Source organism: Lepus europaeus, chromosome 13, assembly GCF_033115175.1.
Source record: "Lepus europaeus isolate LE1 chromosome 13, mLepTim1.pri, whole genome shotgun sequence".
Taxonomy (NCBI): Eukaryota; Metazoa; Chordata; class Mammalia; order Lagomorpha; family Leporidae; genus Lepus; species Lepus europaeus.
In genome coordinates this window covers 88,785,582-88,805,470 of record NC_084839.1, presented here as the reverse complement: position 1 = coordinate 88,805,470, position 19,889 = coordinate 88,785,582, and the positions used below count along the sequence as shown (strand labels likewise).

The following is a 19,889-nucleotide window of genomic DNA, read 5'->3' as shown; positions in this document are numbered from 1 at the left end:
CTGTACCAGTTACCCATTCATACATACGGCTAGTTTTAAAAAGTGGGAATTCATGTCTTAGCCATTTGTCTATTGTATAAGATGCAAATATTTTAGCATAATCTTATTTTTGTGCCTTTAATACTAGTGAAGCACTTAATTTTCATGTCACAGAGAAAAGATCTTCCCTTCTCCAATGCTAACAATGTTCTCTAATTTATTCTATTTTTTATAATGTTCTTTAGGCTTTTAAAAAGATTTTTCATGGATGATATGATTAAGAATTCTAGTTTTATTCTTTTCTATGGTTAGTAACTTTTTATAACACTATCAACGTAGTAGCCCATTTTTCTCCTACTGGGTTGAAATAGGACCGTGTCAACAGCAGAGTTTCTCAGAAATACATAGTCTTGTTTCAGGACGCTCTGTTCTGGTTTTCAATATGTATGTTTTATTCTCTCCCAGCACCTTGCTGTTTAAATCAGAGTCCACAAACTTTTTCGTTGAAGGTTCAGACAGTGAATAGTCAAGGCTTTGCAGACAGCTCCTGAATGAACGAATGTGGCACGTCATTGGTGCAATTTTAGCCAGACCCCATCTGAAACTTCCAGGCCTCCAGCCCCTTCAGCACGGGGAGATCAGGGTGGATGGTTTCTTCAGCACGGATGAGGTCTACACCTTCTTATTCATATTTATAGACATTACATATTTGCACTCTTGATATGCTCTCGTATATACAGCGTGGACACTGAGCTATGTCAAATACATATTTGCACTCTTGATATGCTCTCGTATATACAGCATGGACACTGAGCTATGTCAAATAAGCTGGACACGGAAGTTAAAAACTACATGAGCTTGCTGCCATGTAGAATCTAAAATGGTCAAGCTCATGAGAGCAGAGAGTAGAGAGATGGTTGCCAGGGCTGGGGCGGGAGTAAGGGTGGTCAGGAGCTACATAGTTTCAGTTATATGAGGAGAAGAAATTCTGCAGATACAAGGTGCAGTGCATAGCCACAGTTAAAAAACTGGGCTTTTAAAACAGTAAGTTAGAAGTGTCTTATTTTATACTTAGAACATACACTGTTATCATGTAGGACACATAATTTCAAATATAAATGAGAAATATGTGTTATTTGGGACTCCTATAGGAATTACTTGGAGCCATCTCTAGGTCTTTTTCCTAGGAAAAAGTAAGTGATTTTAGAAAGCAAGAATTTCATCATCTTTTTTGTAGAAAGATCATAATAGGTACTGACAAAGGCAGCAAGATCTCTTGTTCATTTCCTTTCTAATGTAACAAATTGTCCCACACTTGATGACTTCAGACAACACTGATTTACTGTCTTCCGAGTCTGGAGGTCAGAAGGCTGGCTCAGTGTCACTGAAGGTGTGGGCAGGGCTGTGCTCCTTCTGAAAGCTCGGGGGAAGATTCCTTCTCTTGCCTTTCCCAGCTTCTAGGGGCGTTCTTGTCCCTTGACTCACCACTCAGGTCATTCCAACCTCTGCTTCCTCGTGTCTTACCTTCTATGAATCTTTGCCTCCATCTTTACCTTGTGACTGTGTTGGGCCAACCCACCTCAAAATCTAAAATTTCAGTTTATTTATCTGAAATGCAGATTGCCACAGAGAGGGAGAGAAAGAGATCTTCACTCTCCAAATGGCCCCACAACAGCCAGGGCTGGTCCAGGCTGAAACCAGGAGCCAGGACCTCTATTCGGGCCTCCCACGTGGATACAGGGGCCCAAGGACTTGGGCCATCTTCTGCTGCTTTCTCAGGCCATAGCAGAGAGCTGGATCAGAGGTTGAGCAGCTGGTACTCAAAGTGGTGTAATTATATGGGCTGCTGGTTGGCTTAACCCACTGTGCCACAGCGCTGACCCTGAAAAATCATACATCAGTCACACCTGGAATGCCATCGGCGAGGACACAGTCACAGTTCTGGGAAGTAAGACACATTCTTGGGGGCTGCTGGTATTTGCCTGCTGTGAGGAAGGTTACCGATTTCCACACCGAGTGGCCTCTTTTCACCTGTATCTCAGCAAATTGGTATTCTGACAGCTGGACATTGCAGTTCATTAAGTGGACTGCAAATGGGTGCCATTACCATTACCACTGGTGTGTTGGAGCTGGAGTTGTTTATGGAATCTGATGGGCAGATCTGCAAAATGACTAATAAACAATGAAATTACGTTCTTATTAAGATTAAGGGGGCCATCTGACCTTGCCAGGGAAGTCGATTTAACTGCATTCCGAGCTACCAGTGCCACTAAATGAATTAGCTAAATACTTCCGTGAATTCCCTCCTTTTGTCCGCGGATTGAAGGACATAATATATAGTAAAGTCGATCGATAATGAACTTGGCTATTTTTTTTTTCCCTCTGAGGAATTCATTTAAAGTCACAATTCCCTAGACAAACACTACCAGCATTTCTTCCTCATCCTTCAAATCTCAAAGGTAATTGAATTTGGTAAAGAAGAGAATGCCGAGTCTCTTAAACGGGCTGCCATCATCAGGCATTTCAAGCAAGGAAGAAAATGAATTTGCTCTGCCTTTTGGTTTTCATTTCCACAGCAATCTCACAGGGGTGGAAACGCAAATATGAGGGTGCTTCAGAAACTTTGTGAGAAATGGCATTGTAAGGAAAGTTTATTTGGGTGCAGAAAAAATGTAAAGTCAGACATATTTTTTCATAATACACGTTTTCAGTGAACGTTTCGAAGTCCCCTCATAAGGAAGTCAGAATTCTAAAGCATCTTGTGTCCTCAAGAAGGTGTTATGTGCCACCCCTTAGCATTTCACAGTCATTGCGGCGTGGCCACCAGTGCTGAACCTGGTGGGGTCTGACCTGGTCTGAAGCTGCTGTTGGTGACTGACTTTTAAAGCCTTAGGCAGACTCTTCTAGCGTCATTCCAGAAAGCAGACTCCTCTTGCCTTTGTATGCACTGGAGTGAGAGTGAAAGCCAAGTGCTTCCAAGTTGGACAGTTGATTATGCATCTCTCTCTTTAAACATGTACATTAATTGCAAATTATATTATTTCAACTCTTTTGTGTTTTATAGAAAAAGAATGAGATGAAAGTGGTTGGTGAGAGGACAAGAAACCTAGCCAAATCAGGCAGTTTTGCTGTAGTGTTTAGATTCCCATGGAGGTCTGGAATTCTGAGACGTAGTATTTACATTTGCTGCCTTCTGTATGTGATGGGCTGATAGACAAGCAAGGAGAGGTATGAGTAGAGGCATCCTCCAGTGGTTCTAAAAAGCATTTCTGAGTATTCCCCTCACAGCATAAACACACTCCTCCAAGAGAACCCTGACTAGCGAGCTACTGTATGCACCAACCTAGGGTGTGTGTCTTCTCACGTTTTAACATCCCAGAAATCGAGATTTGTTTTAGGGCTGATGGCATCTTACAGTTAATTGAGAGCAGTTTTCTCTCATGGCATTATACAAGATTATTGCAGCCTCATGTGATTTGGAAGGCGGGTTACATGTGATGAAATACGGTATTTGTTACGGTGGGTGCTTCAGTGCGGGGCTTTCTCACATACCAGTATACCCAGTGGCTTCTGTCTTAAGCAAAATGATTCCTGTGAATGTTACTGCTCAGCTCAATAGCACAATTAAAAGTGTTTTAGGGGCAGGCATTGTGAGATAACAGGTTAAGCCACTGCTTGGGACCCTGCATCCCATACTGGGGTACCAGTTTGAGGCCTGGCTCCTGGGAACTTCCAAACCAGCTTCCTGCTAATGTGCCTGAGAGGTAGTGGATGAAGGCCCAACACTTGGGTTCCCTCTCTTTTTCCTTCTGTCTTTCACTTCCCCCTCCCTCTCTCCTATCATCCCCTCTCCCTCACTCTTTTCATCTCCCTCTCTCAGTCTCTGCTTTTCAAATAAAGAAATAAATCTTATAGGAGTTGTAGCATCCCCATGTGTCAACAAACAGTTTAGGAGTAAGACTTCAGGATTTAAAATAGAGAAGCATATGAATTCCTGTCTGTAGGTTGTACCCTGAATCACCTGAAGTGGTTCTTTGTGTACTTGACTGTCAGAATATATACGTGTGAGGAATGATGGGGCAACCCCAAAGCAGCAGATTAGCTTTGGAATTCTTGAAATTGGCTGGTAGGCAGCTACTTTATTTTTTTTTTAAGATTAATTTATTGATTTGAAAGGCAAAGTTAGAGAGGCAGAGACAGAGAGAGAGGTCTTCTATCCGCTGGTTCACTCCCCAAGTAGCCACAGTGGCTGGAGCTGTGCTGATCCGAAGCCAGGAGCCAGGAGCTTCCTCTGGGTCTCCCACATGGGTGTGGGGGCCCAAGGACTTGGGCCATCTTCTACTCCTTTCCCAGGCCATAGCAGAGAGCTGGATCGGAAGCGGAGCAGCCGGGACTCGAACTGGCGCCCATATGGGATGCCGGCACTGCAGGCTGGGGCTTTACCAGCCCCAACAGCTACTTTTTTATACGTAATTTATTTTAGAATATTCTCTAATGAGTAGATGAAATTATAAAGCCATCCTTGGGTCAAGATGCTAAAAAGGGTAGCATTCTTTTTATGATACTTAATATTGAGTTATTTACTTCAGAGATGCACAGTTTATGTTCTGTCATTTATACATCAATAAAGCTTTTCTTTAAGGAACCAAAAAAAAAAATAAAAATAAGCCATGGTTGAAAACATGGATGGTGATGGAGCTGTGACACAGTGCATGAAGACATAAAGACACAGCTAAATCTTCCTGAGACTGCGGAAGATTCCCAAGAACAAGTAACCCTTGGTGCTCACTTGTGCAGAGCCTTGAAGGGAAAGGAGTTTGCCAAGCAGAGAACAGTGCATTCCAAGCCAAGGGACAAGGACAGGACACACAGGCTCGGAGCACTCGTGTGCTGGTCATGACCTCACTTTCAGCCCTAGGTTATAATAACTTGTACACGTGTTGCCACCACTCCTGACGTGGTGGAACCTTCTGGAACCCATGAAGAGCCTCCTAGGGAACCTTGCCAGCCTCATGGGCTACTCCCAGAGGAGTCCAAAATGCTACTTACAGAAGCCCTTTGCAGGGGAACAGGAGGCCTTTGGGACGGAAGCTATAGGCATGAGGGTGTCAGGAGAGGGGTTTGGTGAGAGCGATGACACCAGAAAGGACCTCAGTGTTTGGGTCCTTCTGAGGCTGGAGCCTTTGTCTCCTTCTCCTGTGAGCCCAGCGTGGCTCTGGTTCTGGGAAGAATAAAGGACCTGCGTCCTCTGTGGGAGCCTTCCACTGGGGAGCAGGCATTTGTAGCTCTTTGGGTTTCAGGATAGCCCCTGACTAGGGTCGGCCTTGGTTCTTATCTCCCTACCTGTCAGAAAGAATTCAAGGAGGGGACATAGAAATGAACAGGAAAGCAAGATTTATTCAAAGGCCAGTAGAAAGTATATACTCAGGAGGGAATCCAGGCAACCTCATGGGAGAGTAATGCGATTAGCTAAGCTTGAGGTCTTCCTTTTACACATAGGGTGCGGTGCCTGGGGCAGAGCTGAATTGAATATTCAAAAGAGGTGGAGTTTGGGGCAGGGCTTGAGTACTGCTCATTTCCATGCCCCTTTTTTGGCAAGCTCAAAAGTGCCATGTGCAAAATGTGTGATGGGAATCCCGGATTCAGGTGCATGATGGGAGTGGGTGATTTATCACAGGCACCCAGCCTGCAGTCATATGGGCCATTTCTAGCCTGGGCAACTCCTGCAGCTGCATCTGCATGGAAGTGGGTGGGGTTTGGGCAGTGCCCACGGGGCCATGGCACAGGTGCTGGCAGTCCTCGTTTCCTCTTTGCTGTGTGGCTTGGGCATGGCAGGACTCCGAGATGTAGCAGCCAGTGGTCCCAGGTTTGGGCAGCAGACACCTTATCAGTGAGATCAGTGAGGATGATGTCCTGTGGTTTGGAACTGAGGCACGTGCTCATAAGGTAATTGATGCCTCCAAGAGCAGACTGGCAAAGGTCTCACCACATTTCAGTAGGAATGATGATGGGACAGCATTTTCCTTCAGAGTGAGGTTACAATGAATCATCCTGAGCTGGCATTTGTCCATTCTGGGCACCACCCAGAGACATTAGCTGGAAACCCAAGATTACATTGCAGGGACAGTGATTTTATTTATATATATATATGAATACATTAATATTATATATAATAATTAGACTATTATATAATATATATACACTATATTATATATTATATATATATATTATATATATTATATATAACCATTCTCTACCTATCTTCCCTTCCTGCACAAAACAGAAATCTTAAGAGTCTCTAATGACATGGGTGTTTCAGTTAAAATTGGAAGCTTGCTGTCTATGAAATACGTGGTCTTACAATGTCTAATCATACTGCAGGTTGTATGTCAGCTCACCTTTGGCTCTCTGCTGTAAATGGACCGTCAGTAGTCATCACCCAGGTTTTTAGGATGCATTAAGAAATTTTAAAGTTCCATTTCCCCTTTGTGGCAGCAGAGTCTTAGGAAAAAACCCCTACTGTTGCTGCTTGTTTTGAAGAATCAACGTAATACCGGTAACTGTCTCAGTTGCCATTCCTGTCAGTTTGTTGGCGAGTGAGTCTTCCCTTCTATAGGACTCGATGCATCCAAAGGGCCAACATCTGAGACAGCATAGAGGCATTAAGTAAATGCAACCCAAAATGTTTTTCAGGTCCACAATTAAAACTAATTAAGTGAAATGAGGTCTGTTTGGGGGTTTTACTATGGACATATTCTTTGTATCAGTATCCATTCAGAATAGACCAAAGTTAATTTTGTAATATTGTAGCCCACCATTGCAGGACCAATATCTCATCTTCGTGTAACTATTTCCAAAAGCTGAATCTCAGAGTGAGCTTTGAGCATTTTCTTTTTCTTTAGACAGGTGACTCATTACCAACATTGAAGAGATTTATTAGACATCTCCGTAGGACTCAGTCTGCTTTATTGGGTGGGAATCCCTTCCCTCCCACTTGCCCCACCCAACCCCTACCCACCAGCCTGGATTTTACACTTTTCCAATGGAAGCATTTTTAAAACAGACATCATTACTTGTATTTGAACATGCCACGAGGCATGTTAAATAACATCCTTTGGCCCATAACAACCATGTTCGTGGAGCAAAATTCAGGTAATGTATGTTAAGCCATGTAATAGAAGTAAAGCTCATTTCATTGGATTTTTGTTCTACACACCAGAATTATAAAGGAGGTTTCCTGGATTTTAAGTGCTGCTATTTCCTTCTTTTTACATTTCCACCAGCTCAATTCATTCTTTTATAACTCTCCTATTTCATGATAAATAATTTTGCAAAGAAAGAGAATGTGATTTCTCAAGTTTGTTTTAATGCAGATAAAGTCAGGTTCAATTTCCATTTACCCATGTAGTAATTAAACTCAAAATTAAACTAAAAATACTGTGTAGCACCGGCTCTATGCCATTGCAAATATGTCTGTAGTAGTCTTCTCATTCAGCAGGGTGAGATCCATAGCAGCTGTTCAGTAGAGTGTCTGGTGAGACAGTGCCTCAGCCACAGAGGTGTGCCAGGAGTAGAGGTACCTCCAAAGAGAAGTGAGTTAGATTAAAAGTCAATAGTAGGTGAGAAGAAAACAATTTTTAAAGAAAAAAAAATGATAAAAACAAGAAAATAATATGTGGTGAACATTGTGACCCAGCAGGCTAAGCTGTTTTTTGGGACACCCACATCTCATATCTGAGAGCTGGTTTGAGTCCTGGCTACTCTGCTTCCAAAAGTCTAGCTTCCTACTCAAATGCCTGGGAAGGCAGTGGATGATGACCCAAGTCGAAGACCCGGAGAGAGTTCCTCTCTCTCTCTCTCTTTCTAAATAAATCAATTCATCTTTTTAAAAAGTCAGCAATATGTGAATTAGTGACTTAAATACAACTGAAACCATAAACCTCCTAGAAGAAAACAGAGTTAAATATTTATGACCTTGGATTTGGCAGTGGATTCTTAGCTAGGACACCAAAATCATGAGCAACAAAAGAAAAATTGCATAAATGAAACTGTAACAAAATTTAAAATGTTTTTGCATCAAAAAACATCAGTAAAACATAATGGCATAAATATTTCCACATCATCTATCTGTAAGGGCATAGTATCCAGATTATATAACTCTTTCAACTCAACAACAAAACGACCAATTTTTTAGTGGTAAAGTACTCCAGTGCATATTTCTCAAAAAAAAAAAAAAAAAGATTTAGAAATGACCACCAGGGGCCAGCACCGTGGCTCAGTTGGTTAATCCTCTGCCTGCGGCGCCGGCATCCCATATGGGCTCTGAGTTCTAGTCCTGGTTGCTCCTCTTCCCGTCCAGCTCTCTGGTGTGGCCTGGGAGGGCAATGGAGGATGGCCCAAGTACTTGGACTCCTGCACCCGCATGGGAGACCAGAAAGAAGCACCTGGCTCCTGGCTTTGGATCTGCACAGCACCTGCTATAGCCGCCATTTAGGGGGTGAACCAATGGAAGGAAGACCTTTCTCTCTGTCTCGCTCACTGTCTAACTCTACCTGTCAAATTAAAAACAAAGAAATGACCACCAAACACATGAAAAGATACTTGATATGATTAGTTATTAGGGAAATACAAATCAAAACCACAATGAGATTCTGTTTTACACCCACAAGGATGTCTATAATTATTTTTAATGGAAAATAGCATGCATTGGTAAGGATGTGGAAATATTGGACCCCTCATGCATTGTTGGTAGGAATGCGACATGGTTCCTCAAATAGGTTAGCATAGACTTGCCACAGTCCCTGAAACACGGCTCAGACAAGCACCTGTGCATGCGTGTTTACAGCAGCACTGTTCACAGGATCCAAAAGGTGGAAACTGCACAATTGCCCAACAGCAGATGCATAGGTAGGTGGTTGCTTATACACACAGTGGGATATTACGCAGCAATTAAAAGGAATGAACTGCTGATAACTGCTACGTGGGTGAACTTCTGAAACATGCCGAGTGAAAAGGTCACATACTGAATGATTCCGTTTGTATGAAATATACGATACAGAAGTCTGTTGAGATGGATGGAAATTGATGGTTACTGGAGGAGAAGAGGGCAGAGGAGAGTGGTGAGGGGAGCAACACTGCTTAGTGGGTAATGAGTTTTACTTCAGAGTGATGGGAGTGTTGTAAAACTAAGTGGAGGTGGTCATTGTCCAACCTTATGAATAAGCTAAATGGCACTGAATTGTTCACTTTAAAGTGGCTAATCTGATGTTACGTGTGCTTTATCTCAACACAAAACAAGGCAATAATACAACATTGAAAGTGATCGTGAACTCTGTCCTGAGATCTTAATGAGCACATTTGTGTAAATGTTTCTCAAGACAGAAGCTGCCCGAGATTATGAGCAGCAAATTGATTCCGAATGATCAGTATGTATCCCGTGTTCAACTTGGGTTTTGAACATCCAAATAAGATAATTAATTGGTATTTCTTGTTCTTTTAGGACTCTCAGCTTTTATCCTCCGGACACAATAATCCAAGTAAGAAATGCTTTTCTTCTACAGCTTCCTATGGGAGAAGGGGGAAATCAGAGGGCAGAGGAGGGAAGAGTAGGGATTAAGAAATTCACTTTAAAAATCAAGTGGGGAAAAAGGAGGCCATTTGTTTAAGTACCACCCAAGTGAATGATAAAGCTGCATAGTGATTTTGTGTGCTCCTATTCAGGGAATGAGGGTCAAAAAAATATTATGTCTTAAAGTGCTCCCAGGAAAAAGAAACATCACGTTTTTTTATGGTTGGGTCCTAGTCTATGTAGAGGGGAAAATTTTTTTTAAGGCAAATAATGAGTTGTCTAAAAGAAAATGAGTAGGCAATGAAAACCAATCAATCAGAAGACCTCAAGATAAATGGCCTTGGAATCCATGAAGAAAAGTTAACAGCTGGCTGGGTATGTGTATGCCCTCATCCAGAAATAGACAAGACCAAGAAGGAATTTTCTCATTGAGTAAATGGGCTTTGTGGTCAAAGAGAGGGAATGTTTCATTCCATGAAGTAGTAGTTGGCACTACTAGTAATGTTGTCTTGAGCTTTCAAAGTACATTAGCTACCCTGCTCATTGTCCTACAAAGCCCACAAATGAAGAGTGGATTTTGTTGGTCTCATGAGCAGCCAGTGAGCTGAGAGCAGCCCTGGGCACTTCCAAGTCTGTGTTTGAAGATGAAGGCCACCCTGAGCCAGGCGATGTGTCTGTGAAACAGAGGCTCCCCACTGGGCATCCATGATGCTAAAGGGTTGGGGAAGAAAGATGCCCACATGACTGCATTGGGAAGCCCCAGAATTGTCATGCGCAGCTGGAGGTCAGTGCAGGCAATGATGGCACAGAGATGCTTTCCAGTGTCCCTTGATTACCCTTCTTTCTGTTGCGATTTGCTGTGTGCACAGGCACCAGAGTGGAAGCAAAATACCAAGGAAAATAAAACCTGAAAAAATACGTATTAGTAGGAAAAGGAATCAGAAGAAATGCTTAGTTAACTCCACGTCGTGGGCAGGCATCAGCATCATTTGCCAGAGACTAGAACGTTCTGAACAGTGGCCGGTGCTTTCCTCACTGTCTCTCATCATTTGAATTGAAAGCATTCGTGGTCAAGAGATGATTACAAGCGTACTTCAAAAAGATCGTGGAAAAAGGGAATTGATGTGTTTGTTTTGGTGCAAAAAAAAAAAAACTGAAATTCACAGTTTTTTGTATGAACCTTTTCGAATACTTTTCCTATGCATGAATTTCAGATTTGTTTTATACCAAAATAAGCTTATCCTTTAATTCCACTTGCACAAACTTTTTGAAGTACCCTGTATAGTAGGTGAATATATGTACCTTCTCTCACCTTGGAAAGAAGGGTGAAGGAAACAGTAATTCAGTGTCTACTGTGTACCAGTGTCTTCACATACATTATTCACAAAATCCTCACTGTAGCTGTCTGAGGTCGCATTATGTTCTTAGCTTTACCCATGAAAAAAATAAAACCCTGAGGTTAATAACTTGCCCAGGGTCACATAGCTAAAAAGAGATGGGTTGAGGGTGGGTGTTCGGCCTAGGATATAAGATGCTTGTTGGGAGATCCGTATCCCACATCAGAGTGCCAGGATTCTCATCCCAGCTCTGCTCTGGGTTCCAGCTGCCTGCCAGTGTGCACCCTGGAAGGCAGCAGGTGATGGCTCATGTAATTGGGTCCCTGACACCTTTGTAGGAGACCTGGTTTCAGTTTCTGACTCCCAGCTTTGGCCAGGCCCATTCCCAACTATTGCAGGTTATTTGGAGAATGAGCCAGCAGACGGGAGTTCTGTGTCTTTCCGTATGTCAAAAAATAAATAAATTTTTAAAAAGATATTTCTGAAGTGATCCATGGGGTTTGAATTCAGGGATCTCTATCCTGAAGACACAGATTTCCATCTCACCATGTCGACTAACGAGAAGGTTGCCTCTCTGTCTCCACTGTGAGATAGAATTGTTTTCCCGAAACTATGTGCTGTGACTCGGCTGTGCATTTTGCACATTTGTATGGCCTGTCCTGAGACATGCTCATAGAGCAATTTTGATTTTGTGAAAACAGACCCATGTTGTGTGCAACATGATGTGGCAGTGCCCCAGTGTGGGCAAAACCCTCTGGCGTTTCATGGTCCAGGAAAGGTTTCAGTTGGGAAAATGGTTTTTTTTTTTTTTTTTTTTTTTAGATAACTCTTGCCTGCAAAGGCAAGCACATTTATAAAAAGATGATACCCCTACCTAAAAACCTGAGCATTTTCTGCACATTTGAAAGTGCTGGAGACCTGATCCCACAAGCATTTCCTGTGCTGTTTTGCTTTAGAAGCCTGACTCTAGAATAAACATTAGGAAGCAGAGGAAGACTGAACTCCAGAGAAACCAAACACAAAAAGTTTGAGTGTGTGCGTATCTGTATGTGTGTATGTGTATGTATGCGTGTATGTATGTGCACATGTACATGTGTATGTGTGTACATATATGTACATGTGTACAAATGTGTATTTGTGTGTACATGTGTATGCTTATGTATATGTATGTGTATACATGTGTGTGGGTGTATATTTGTATATGTACATGTGTGTGTATGTGTGTGTGTGTGTGTGAATTGGCTACTAACTCTTACTGCTTTAGGTCAGTGCTAAAAATGTTATATAAACTCAGAGAAAAGAGTGTATAAATTAACCAAAAAAAATGATTTTCAATCCAAATCTTTTCAAAGGTTGGCCATCATTTTGCTGAATTGCTGACCTGTTGAACTTAGTATTATAAAATGAAAGCTTTCTGATTGTTGAGAAGCTTAAACATCAGAAAGATGATTTATGTCTACATTTGGAAAGTTCCAAAAGTGTACTTCTTCGGGTAGCAGACCACGCTCATGTACTTCATCCTTACCTTTTAGAATCTCCACTTAGTAATCATAAAGCTATCACAACATGGTAGGCATTTAGCCTAGCAGTCAAGATGCTGTTAAGATTCCTGTGTCCCATATCAGAGAACCTGGGTTCAACATGCACCTTCAGCTTCAGACTCCAGCCTCTTGCTCAAATAATTGTGTTCCTGCAATGTGCTTGGAAACCTGGATTGTGTTCCCAGCTCTCTGCTTCAGCTCAGCTTAGTCTTGGCTGCTGTGGGCATTTGGGAAGTGAAATCAGTGGATGGGAGCTGGGGTGGGGGCTGGCAGTGGGGATGGATACATCTATATATCTCTTCTCTGCCTCTCAAATAGATGAACAAGTAATTTTTAAAATGCTATCCAAGTGGCTATAAATCTATGCTAGCACTGAGAACGGGACCAAATGCCATGAGCAAACCAGGAATCCAGTTGAGATTCTGGAAAATAGGAACTAGATAGGACCTTTCTCGAAAATAATTCTGAGCATGGAGAGTCATGCCCCACACAAGAAGAGTCAAACGAACAAGAACAAGCCAGAGTGGTGGTGGGGTCAGCCCATGGGAGCTCCAGGAGAGACCCCACAGGGAACAGGTGTGGACTGTAGCAGCGTCGGGAACACTTGAGCCATTCCTTCCCCTGAGACCTCTCTACCCCCTCCTAGCCGATTCTCATGAGAACTCTAAGCTTCATTTCCCCTCCAAGAGACCGAAAGGCAAAAAGTCTCAGGAAAATTTGCTGGAAAGTGAACGCTTGACTACAACTCCCTCGTTGGAAATGGATTACGTAAGACAGAAATAGAAAAGATTCTAAGATATTGCCGGATCATAAAAAGAGACATGAATGAAAAGTGAAAACCCTACCAATTAATTCTGAGGAAGTTAGGAATATAAGATGAATCAGGGTCTATGGAAAAATAGGATGACATAAGTGAAATTAAGTTAGTAATTTAAACAAATGGAATTGGTGCTATGATTTAATAACAAGCATTGTGAAGATGGATTAAAAATAAAACTCCCACTCTGTGCTATTTATGATGACAGATTCCAATCTTTTTTTTTTTTTTTGCATTCCACAAGGACTTTATAATAGTTTTGATTATCCTGTAATCATTGTACATACTTATGGAATATAGTGAGATATTTCAAGTCATGGCTAGAGGAAGAAGAATCAACTTTTCTCAAGGGGAAAGTAAGAATTATACTCATGTTGAAGAGCTGTTTTGAACCCCAACTTATCCATTTCCAATCCAGGTTCCTGCCAGTGTGCCTGGGAGGTTAACAGGTGATGATCCAAGTACTGGAGTCCCTGCCACCCATCTGGAAGACCCAGATGGAGTTTCTGGCTACTGGCTTCAACCTGGGCCAGCCCTGGCTATTTGGGGAGTGAACCACAGATGGACAATTCTTCTGTCCCTCCCTTTCCTTCCCTTTCAGTCTGCTTTTCAAATAAAAATTAAGTAAGTAAATCTTAAAAAAGAAATTCTGCTCTCCCAAAGCAATGCACTTCCTATTTTTCTGGGAAGAAAGAGAGTTTGGGCTCCTAGTTTTTTCCTGGAGGCCTTGTTTCTCTTGCCTTCCACTCAGTATACCCCATCCATGTAAGTAGAGAAACTTCTTTGCAAGGTATGTTGGACAATCAATCCATGTGCTGAAACAGGAAATTCACACCAATTCCTTTTGTTAACCAACATGGGTTTCCCCCCCCCCTAAAGATTTATTTATTTATTTGAATGGCAGAGTTGTAAAGAGAGGGAGACACAGACACAGAGGGATCTTCTACTTGTTAGTGCATTCCCCAAATGGCCAAAATGGCCAGAGTTGGTCCAGGCTAAAGTCAGGAGCCCGGGACTTGAAGTGCTACTCCGACATAGGGTGCTAGAGTCACAAGCAGTGGCTTGACTTGCTGAGCCAGCACCACCCAGCATGTTAGTTTTGAATATGAATGCATAACCAGTGAGTACCAATGAGAAGGTCTAGCCCCAGAGGAAATCCAGCTAATTCAAGGAAATAAAGAAAGTTTTAGTTATAGTCTTCAGAAAGATTTGAAATTTTTTATACAAACTTCATAAAGGTCATAGAAAGTGGAATTAAAAGATAAGTTTACTTTGCCACAAGAAAAAAAATTCTTTAAAGATTTATTTATTTAAAAGAGAGGGAGAGGGAGAGAGAGCTTCCATCTGGGTGCTAGCTCACTACCCAAATGTCCACAACGGCTAAAGCTGGGCCACACCAAAGCCAGGAGCTGCTTCTAGGTCTCCCACATGGGTGCAGGGGCCCAAGCACTTGGGCCATTTTCTGCTGCTTTCCCAGGCCATTAGCAGAGAGCAGGATTGGAAGTGGAGCAGCTGAGACTCAAACTGGTGCCCATACAAGGTTGCCAACATTTCAGGCTATGGCTTAACCCACTGTGCACAGCGCTGGCCCCAGGCATAAGAAGAATTTTGAGATCCATGTATATGTATGATCTTCAGAATGTTCAAGAAAAATGCATATTATTTTAAAAGTATGTATGGACTTTAAAATCTTTTTTGCATCAAAATAAACTTACTTTTTTAAAGTGTTTATTTATTTATTTGAAAGTCAGAGTTACACAGAGAGAGGAAAGACAGAGAGAGAAGTCTTCCATCTGCTGGTTCACTCCGCAGTTGGCTGCAATGGTCAGAGCTGCACCGATCCAAAGCCAGGAGCCAGGAGCTTCATCCGGGTCTCCCACCTGGGTGCAGGGGCCCAAGGACTTGGGCCATCTTCCACTGCTTTCCCAGGCCATAGCAGAGAGCTGGATCAGAAGTGGAGCAGCCGGGATTCAAACTAGCGCCCGTTCGGGATGCCAGCATTGCAGGTGGCAACTTTACCCCGCTACACCACAGCACTGGCCCCTAAACTTATTTTTTAATTTCATTTTTCCATGAACTTTTTGAAGTACCTCATATTAAATAAAGAGAACAGATTGGTATGAAAAACAAGTAGTTCCAGAATAAATGAGCACTTGAAAATTAAAAACATGGTCAACAAAAGAAAAAAAATATGCATTAGTAGAAGATACAGGTAATAGCTGAAGTCTGGAATATAAAGTTGAAAACATTTATTCTGAATATTCAGAAAAACATCAGTAGAAAAACAAGAAAAGGAGTTAAGATAGGAAGCTCAATCAGCGAAGAAAATAGAAATATAGCCTTAGGAATACTGGCAAGAGAAAGCAAAGGAAATGGAAAGGAGAAAGTAAGAATCTAAATAAATAGACTTCGAAGGGAAATGAGCAACTCACAGAGACGTGAAATGGAACAAGAGAGCATGAGCACAAGGAAGGACAAGCGGCAGACAGCGGAGCCAGCCTGCTGATTCATTAGGTAGTGGAAGCATCAGGCCTGGGGGAGAAACAGTCCCTGTGTTAATCTCTGGAACCCGAGGAGAGAATTGGAAGTGTGGCAAAGAGCAGTAAGATTAGAGAAAGTGCTAAACTGAACTTCCAGAAATGGAAAAAAATGGACATTGAAGTTTCCGTGGGCAGTTTTCACAGAAGTTACACATAGCCGAGAAAGAATGAATGAACGGGAAAGATAAATTAAGGACTATATGGAATGCAGCCCTGGACACAGAAATGGAAAACAGGGTGTGGAAACACGGGGGGTAAAGAGTGGGAAAGTCCAGTGCATCTAACTAGAGTTCCAGAAAGGGACAGGGAAAGAGAATGTTCTAGAATTGAAAGACATTAAACCACAGATTAAAGAAAACCAATGAATACTGAGCAGGATAAACGGAGAGAAATCCACATGGACACATTATAGTTCAGCTGCAGAACATGCAGGTACAGGGCGAGAATCTGAAAGTGGCCTTTAATATCTTCAGAGCAGCAACCAGCTTTCAGCTGACTTCACCACACAGCCGTGGGAGCCAGCAGACGGTGAAATTACAGCTTTGCTGAGCGGAGAGAAAAATGACCGTCCACTTAGATTTGTGCACCTTGCAAAAAGCGTTTTAAGAATAAAGATGTTTTGAAACAAGCAAAAACTAGGAGAGTGTGCCACCAGTGGGCACCGCACCAAAGAAATTCTACAAGATGCCCTGTGCTGAGAAGGAGTACGAGGTACAAGAAGGACTAAATGCCAAATAAGTATGGGGAAATTTGAATACTAATCGGTACTGTGGAGCAGTGACACTCATACCTTATGAAGTAACAAAATATTATTGGAATATGTGAAAACAATAGCATCAGGGAGAGAGGAAGTTGAAATTAAAATCGTCTAAGCTACTGTAATCACTTGGGGAAAAGGTAAAAATACTAACTTTGGAGTTAGCAAAGCAATTGCCTTAGGGAAGGACTGTTGAAGCTAGAAGTCTAACACGAAAAGCATCTTCAAAACCACATTCAAAGTGGAAAAGAATTATTCAATCCAAAAGTACAAAGTAAAACGTGACACACAGTAATGGGAGAATATGGTAACAAATGCAGTTAAATCAGCAGTTTACACAACTGAATTAGACATATGATTTTTGCAAAGCAATCCCCCAAACTAGTTGGAGGTGTTGCGATAGAATGAGCTTACCTGGGCCCACTTCCCTGATGCACAGAAAGCTACTCGCTGACGCCAGGGTGGCAGCAGGAAGTAGGTATTTATTTGCACAGAGCAAGAAACCTGGCAGCTGTCGCTTAACTCCCGGGCCCCCCAGGGGTTAGGGATAAAGGTTGCTGCCTGTTGAAGCTGGGGCTAGCAGCAGGTGCATGTTGAGCTCCTGTCCACGTTCCTGATTGGTCCGTGGTGCTCGTGGCCTTCCTTTGGTCAGCAGTGTCGTGCTCTTCAGGGAATGTTATCATGGCCAATTGAGCTTCAGTTGTTTGAGGGGTTACACGCAGGCCGTAGTTACAGTCGGCCCGAAACTGGAAATCCTCTAAACAAAGCCGACCCAGGACGACACTGGTCATCAGGGTTCCTAGCTATTGGAGAAGGAAGTGACCCCTTGAGTGTGGTGATTAGCATCTTGCAGGGCCAGCTGTGCCACACCCTTAACCCAGAGAATTCCTTTTTCATAACTGATTCATCCTAAAGAACAGGCAAGGGCACCTTGGGCCAAGGGACACAGATGAGAGGCTGAGTCTTCTGTGTTTGTAAAGGGTTTCATCTCATGATTTAATGACAGATATTGTCCAAAGGAATTAAAAATAAAACCCCTGGCACGGGCGCCCTGGTGCACTAGGTTAATCCTCTGCCTGAATCACTGGCCTCCCATATGGGTGCTGGTTCTGTCCAGGTTGCCCCTCTTCCAGGCCAGCTCTCTGCTGTGGCCCGGGAGGGCAGTGGAGCATGGCCCAAGTGCTTGGGCCCCTGCACCCGCATGGGAGACCAGTAGGAAGCACCTGGCTCCTGGCTTCGGATTGGTGCAGCTCTGGCCGTAGTGGCCATTTGGGGAGTGAACCAACGGAAGGGGGATCCCTCCCCCCACACTGTCTGTAACTCTACCTGACAAATAAATAAATAAATAAAATCTTTAAAAATAAATAAATAAAACCCTGCTCCTGTTACATGCTATTTTAGTAACACATTCAGAAACAAAAAGGATAGAACACTATATGTCAAGCAAATAATGATAAAGAGATGGTATGGTTTTGATACCAAAAAAATAAAATTCAAGCAAGAAATATTACTAATAGGGTCCCTACCCAGTGAGGAAAGGGTGACAGTTAACATATAAACAAATTTCAAAATCAAATGTTAACCAAATTACAAGGAAAAATCTGTCATCTTACTGGGAGATGTACATATAAAGTAGTAATTTTTATGTAATGTAAACCAAAAAGTCAGGAGGATATACAGACAATACAGTTAAAAAGAGTTCATCATCCATCAGCTGTTGGATATGCATCATTTTCAAGCACAACATACTCGACTATAAGGCAAGTTTTAGTGAATTTCAGAGGATGAATGTTATATTTGCCACGGTCTCTGACCACATGATTAAGTTAGAAATTGATAAGAAAAATGCAAGAGTGAAAACTGCACGTTTATAAATTAAGAAGCACTTCAGATATTAGTAAATATTAAAAAATATAAATTAGTAAATGTAAAAATTTTAAATGTGGCTTTCACTAAATCCAGTGGAAATTTGTAGTTCAATTGCTGTACTTGAACAGAAAATATTAACAGACCAAACGTGTATATTAAAAGGTCAGAAGGAGAACAGCAAAATAAACCAAAGGCTTTGAGAAAAAGAGATTTATAGGGCCCGGCGCTGTGGCTCACTCGGTAAATCCTCTGCCTGCGGCGCCAGCATCCCATATGGGCACCAGCTAGTCCTGGCTGCTCCTCTTCCAGTCCAGCTCTCTGCTGTGGCCCGGGAGGGCAGTGGAGGATGGCCCAGGTGCTTGGGCCCTGCACCCGCATGGGAGACCAGGAGGAGGCACCTGTTTCCTGGCTTCAGATCAACATAGCTCTGGCCATTGCGGCCATTTGGTGGGTGAACCAACAGATGGAAGACCTTTCTCTCTGTCTATCTCTCACTGTCTGTAACTCTACCTCTCAAATAAATAAATAAATTATCTTTTTAAAAAAGAGATTTATAAAAGACAAAAACATAAATTATCAAAATAACAAATATAAAATTTTAGGTATCAGTGGAACCAAAAATTTGTTGTTTGAGAATAAATACATCTGGTGAACTTCCTGGGAAGACTGATGAAGACACAGATAAAAAATAATGAAGCTGGAAACAAGCTGCAGATGCTGCAGATACACACCACGCAAATAAGATGCTGTGAGCGAATCTCCCAGGTTCCCTGCAAGACTAGATGAAAGGGACAGGATTGAAAGGACCATTCATTTATTACGCACAGGGTGTTTGATATGGAAGCCGTGTAAGCTGAATAAGTCTGTCACCATTTTAAAAATTAGTTCAGTAACTTTTAAAAAATCATTCCAAACACAATTTCAGGGCTGGACATTTCTACCAGGAACTCTACTAAACTTAAGAAATTCCTTCGGGTAAAAGAAAATGAGGCAGCAGTCCCCAACTTACTCTGTCAAACTAGCTTCATTCATGATCACGAATGCAAAAATCCTGACCTAAATGCTAGTAAGTTAAAATTTATGGGCACCAGGCTCACATCCTGGCTGTTCCACTTCTGATCCAGCCCCCTGCTAATGCTCCTGGGATAGCAGTGAAAGATGGCCCAAGTGCTTGGGCCCCTGCACCCAAATGTGAGACCGGGGAGAAGCTCTGGCTTCTCGTTTTGGCCTGACTTACCCCTGACCACTGTGGTCCTCTGGGGCAGTGAACTAGCGGGTGGAAGATCTCACTCTGTGTCTTTCCCTGTCTCTCTTTTTCTCTGTAACTTTTTCAAATCAATGAATCTTTAAAATAAAATTTTTAAAAAAAGTTTAATAAATTTTAGATTGTGTTTTTCCAGGAATTCTAAATTGGATTCCTATTAGAATGTTAATTAACCTATTCATTAAAATATTACAGGAGAAAAATATTTCAATATATT

General features: G+C 42.2%; 1 protein-coding gene across 1 annotated transcript in view; it reads left to right on the top strand.

The window, feature by feature from the left end:
• The window catches only part of AFF3 (ALF transcription elongation factor 3), a 455,793-nt gene that overhangs the window by 253,181 nt on the left and 182,723 nt on the right, over positions 1-19,889 (top strand). Inside the window, exon 8 of the mRNA XM_062208886.1 lies at positions 9,479-9,515. Coding sequence (XP_062064870.1) covers positions 9,479-9,515 — 37 coding nt within the window. The remainder of the gene's footprint in view (positions 1-9,478; positions 9,516-19,889) is intronic.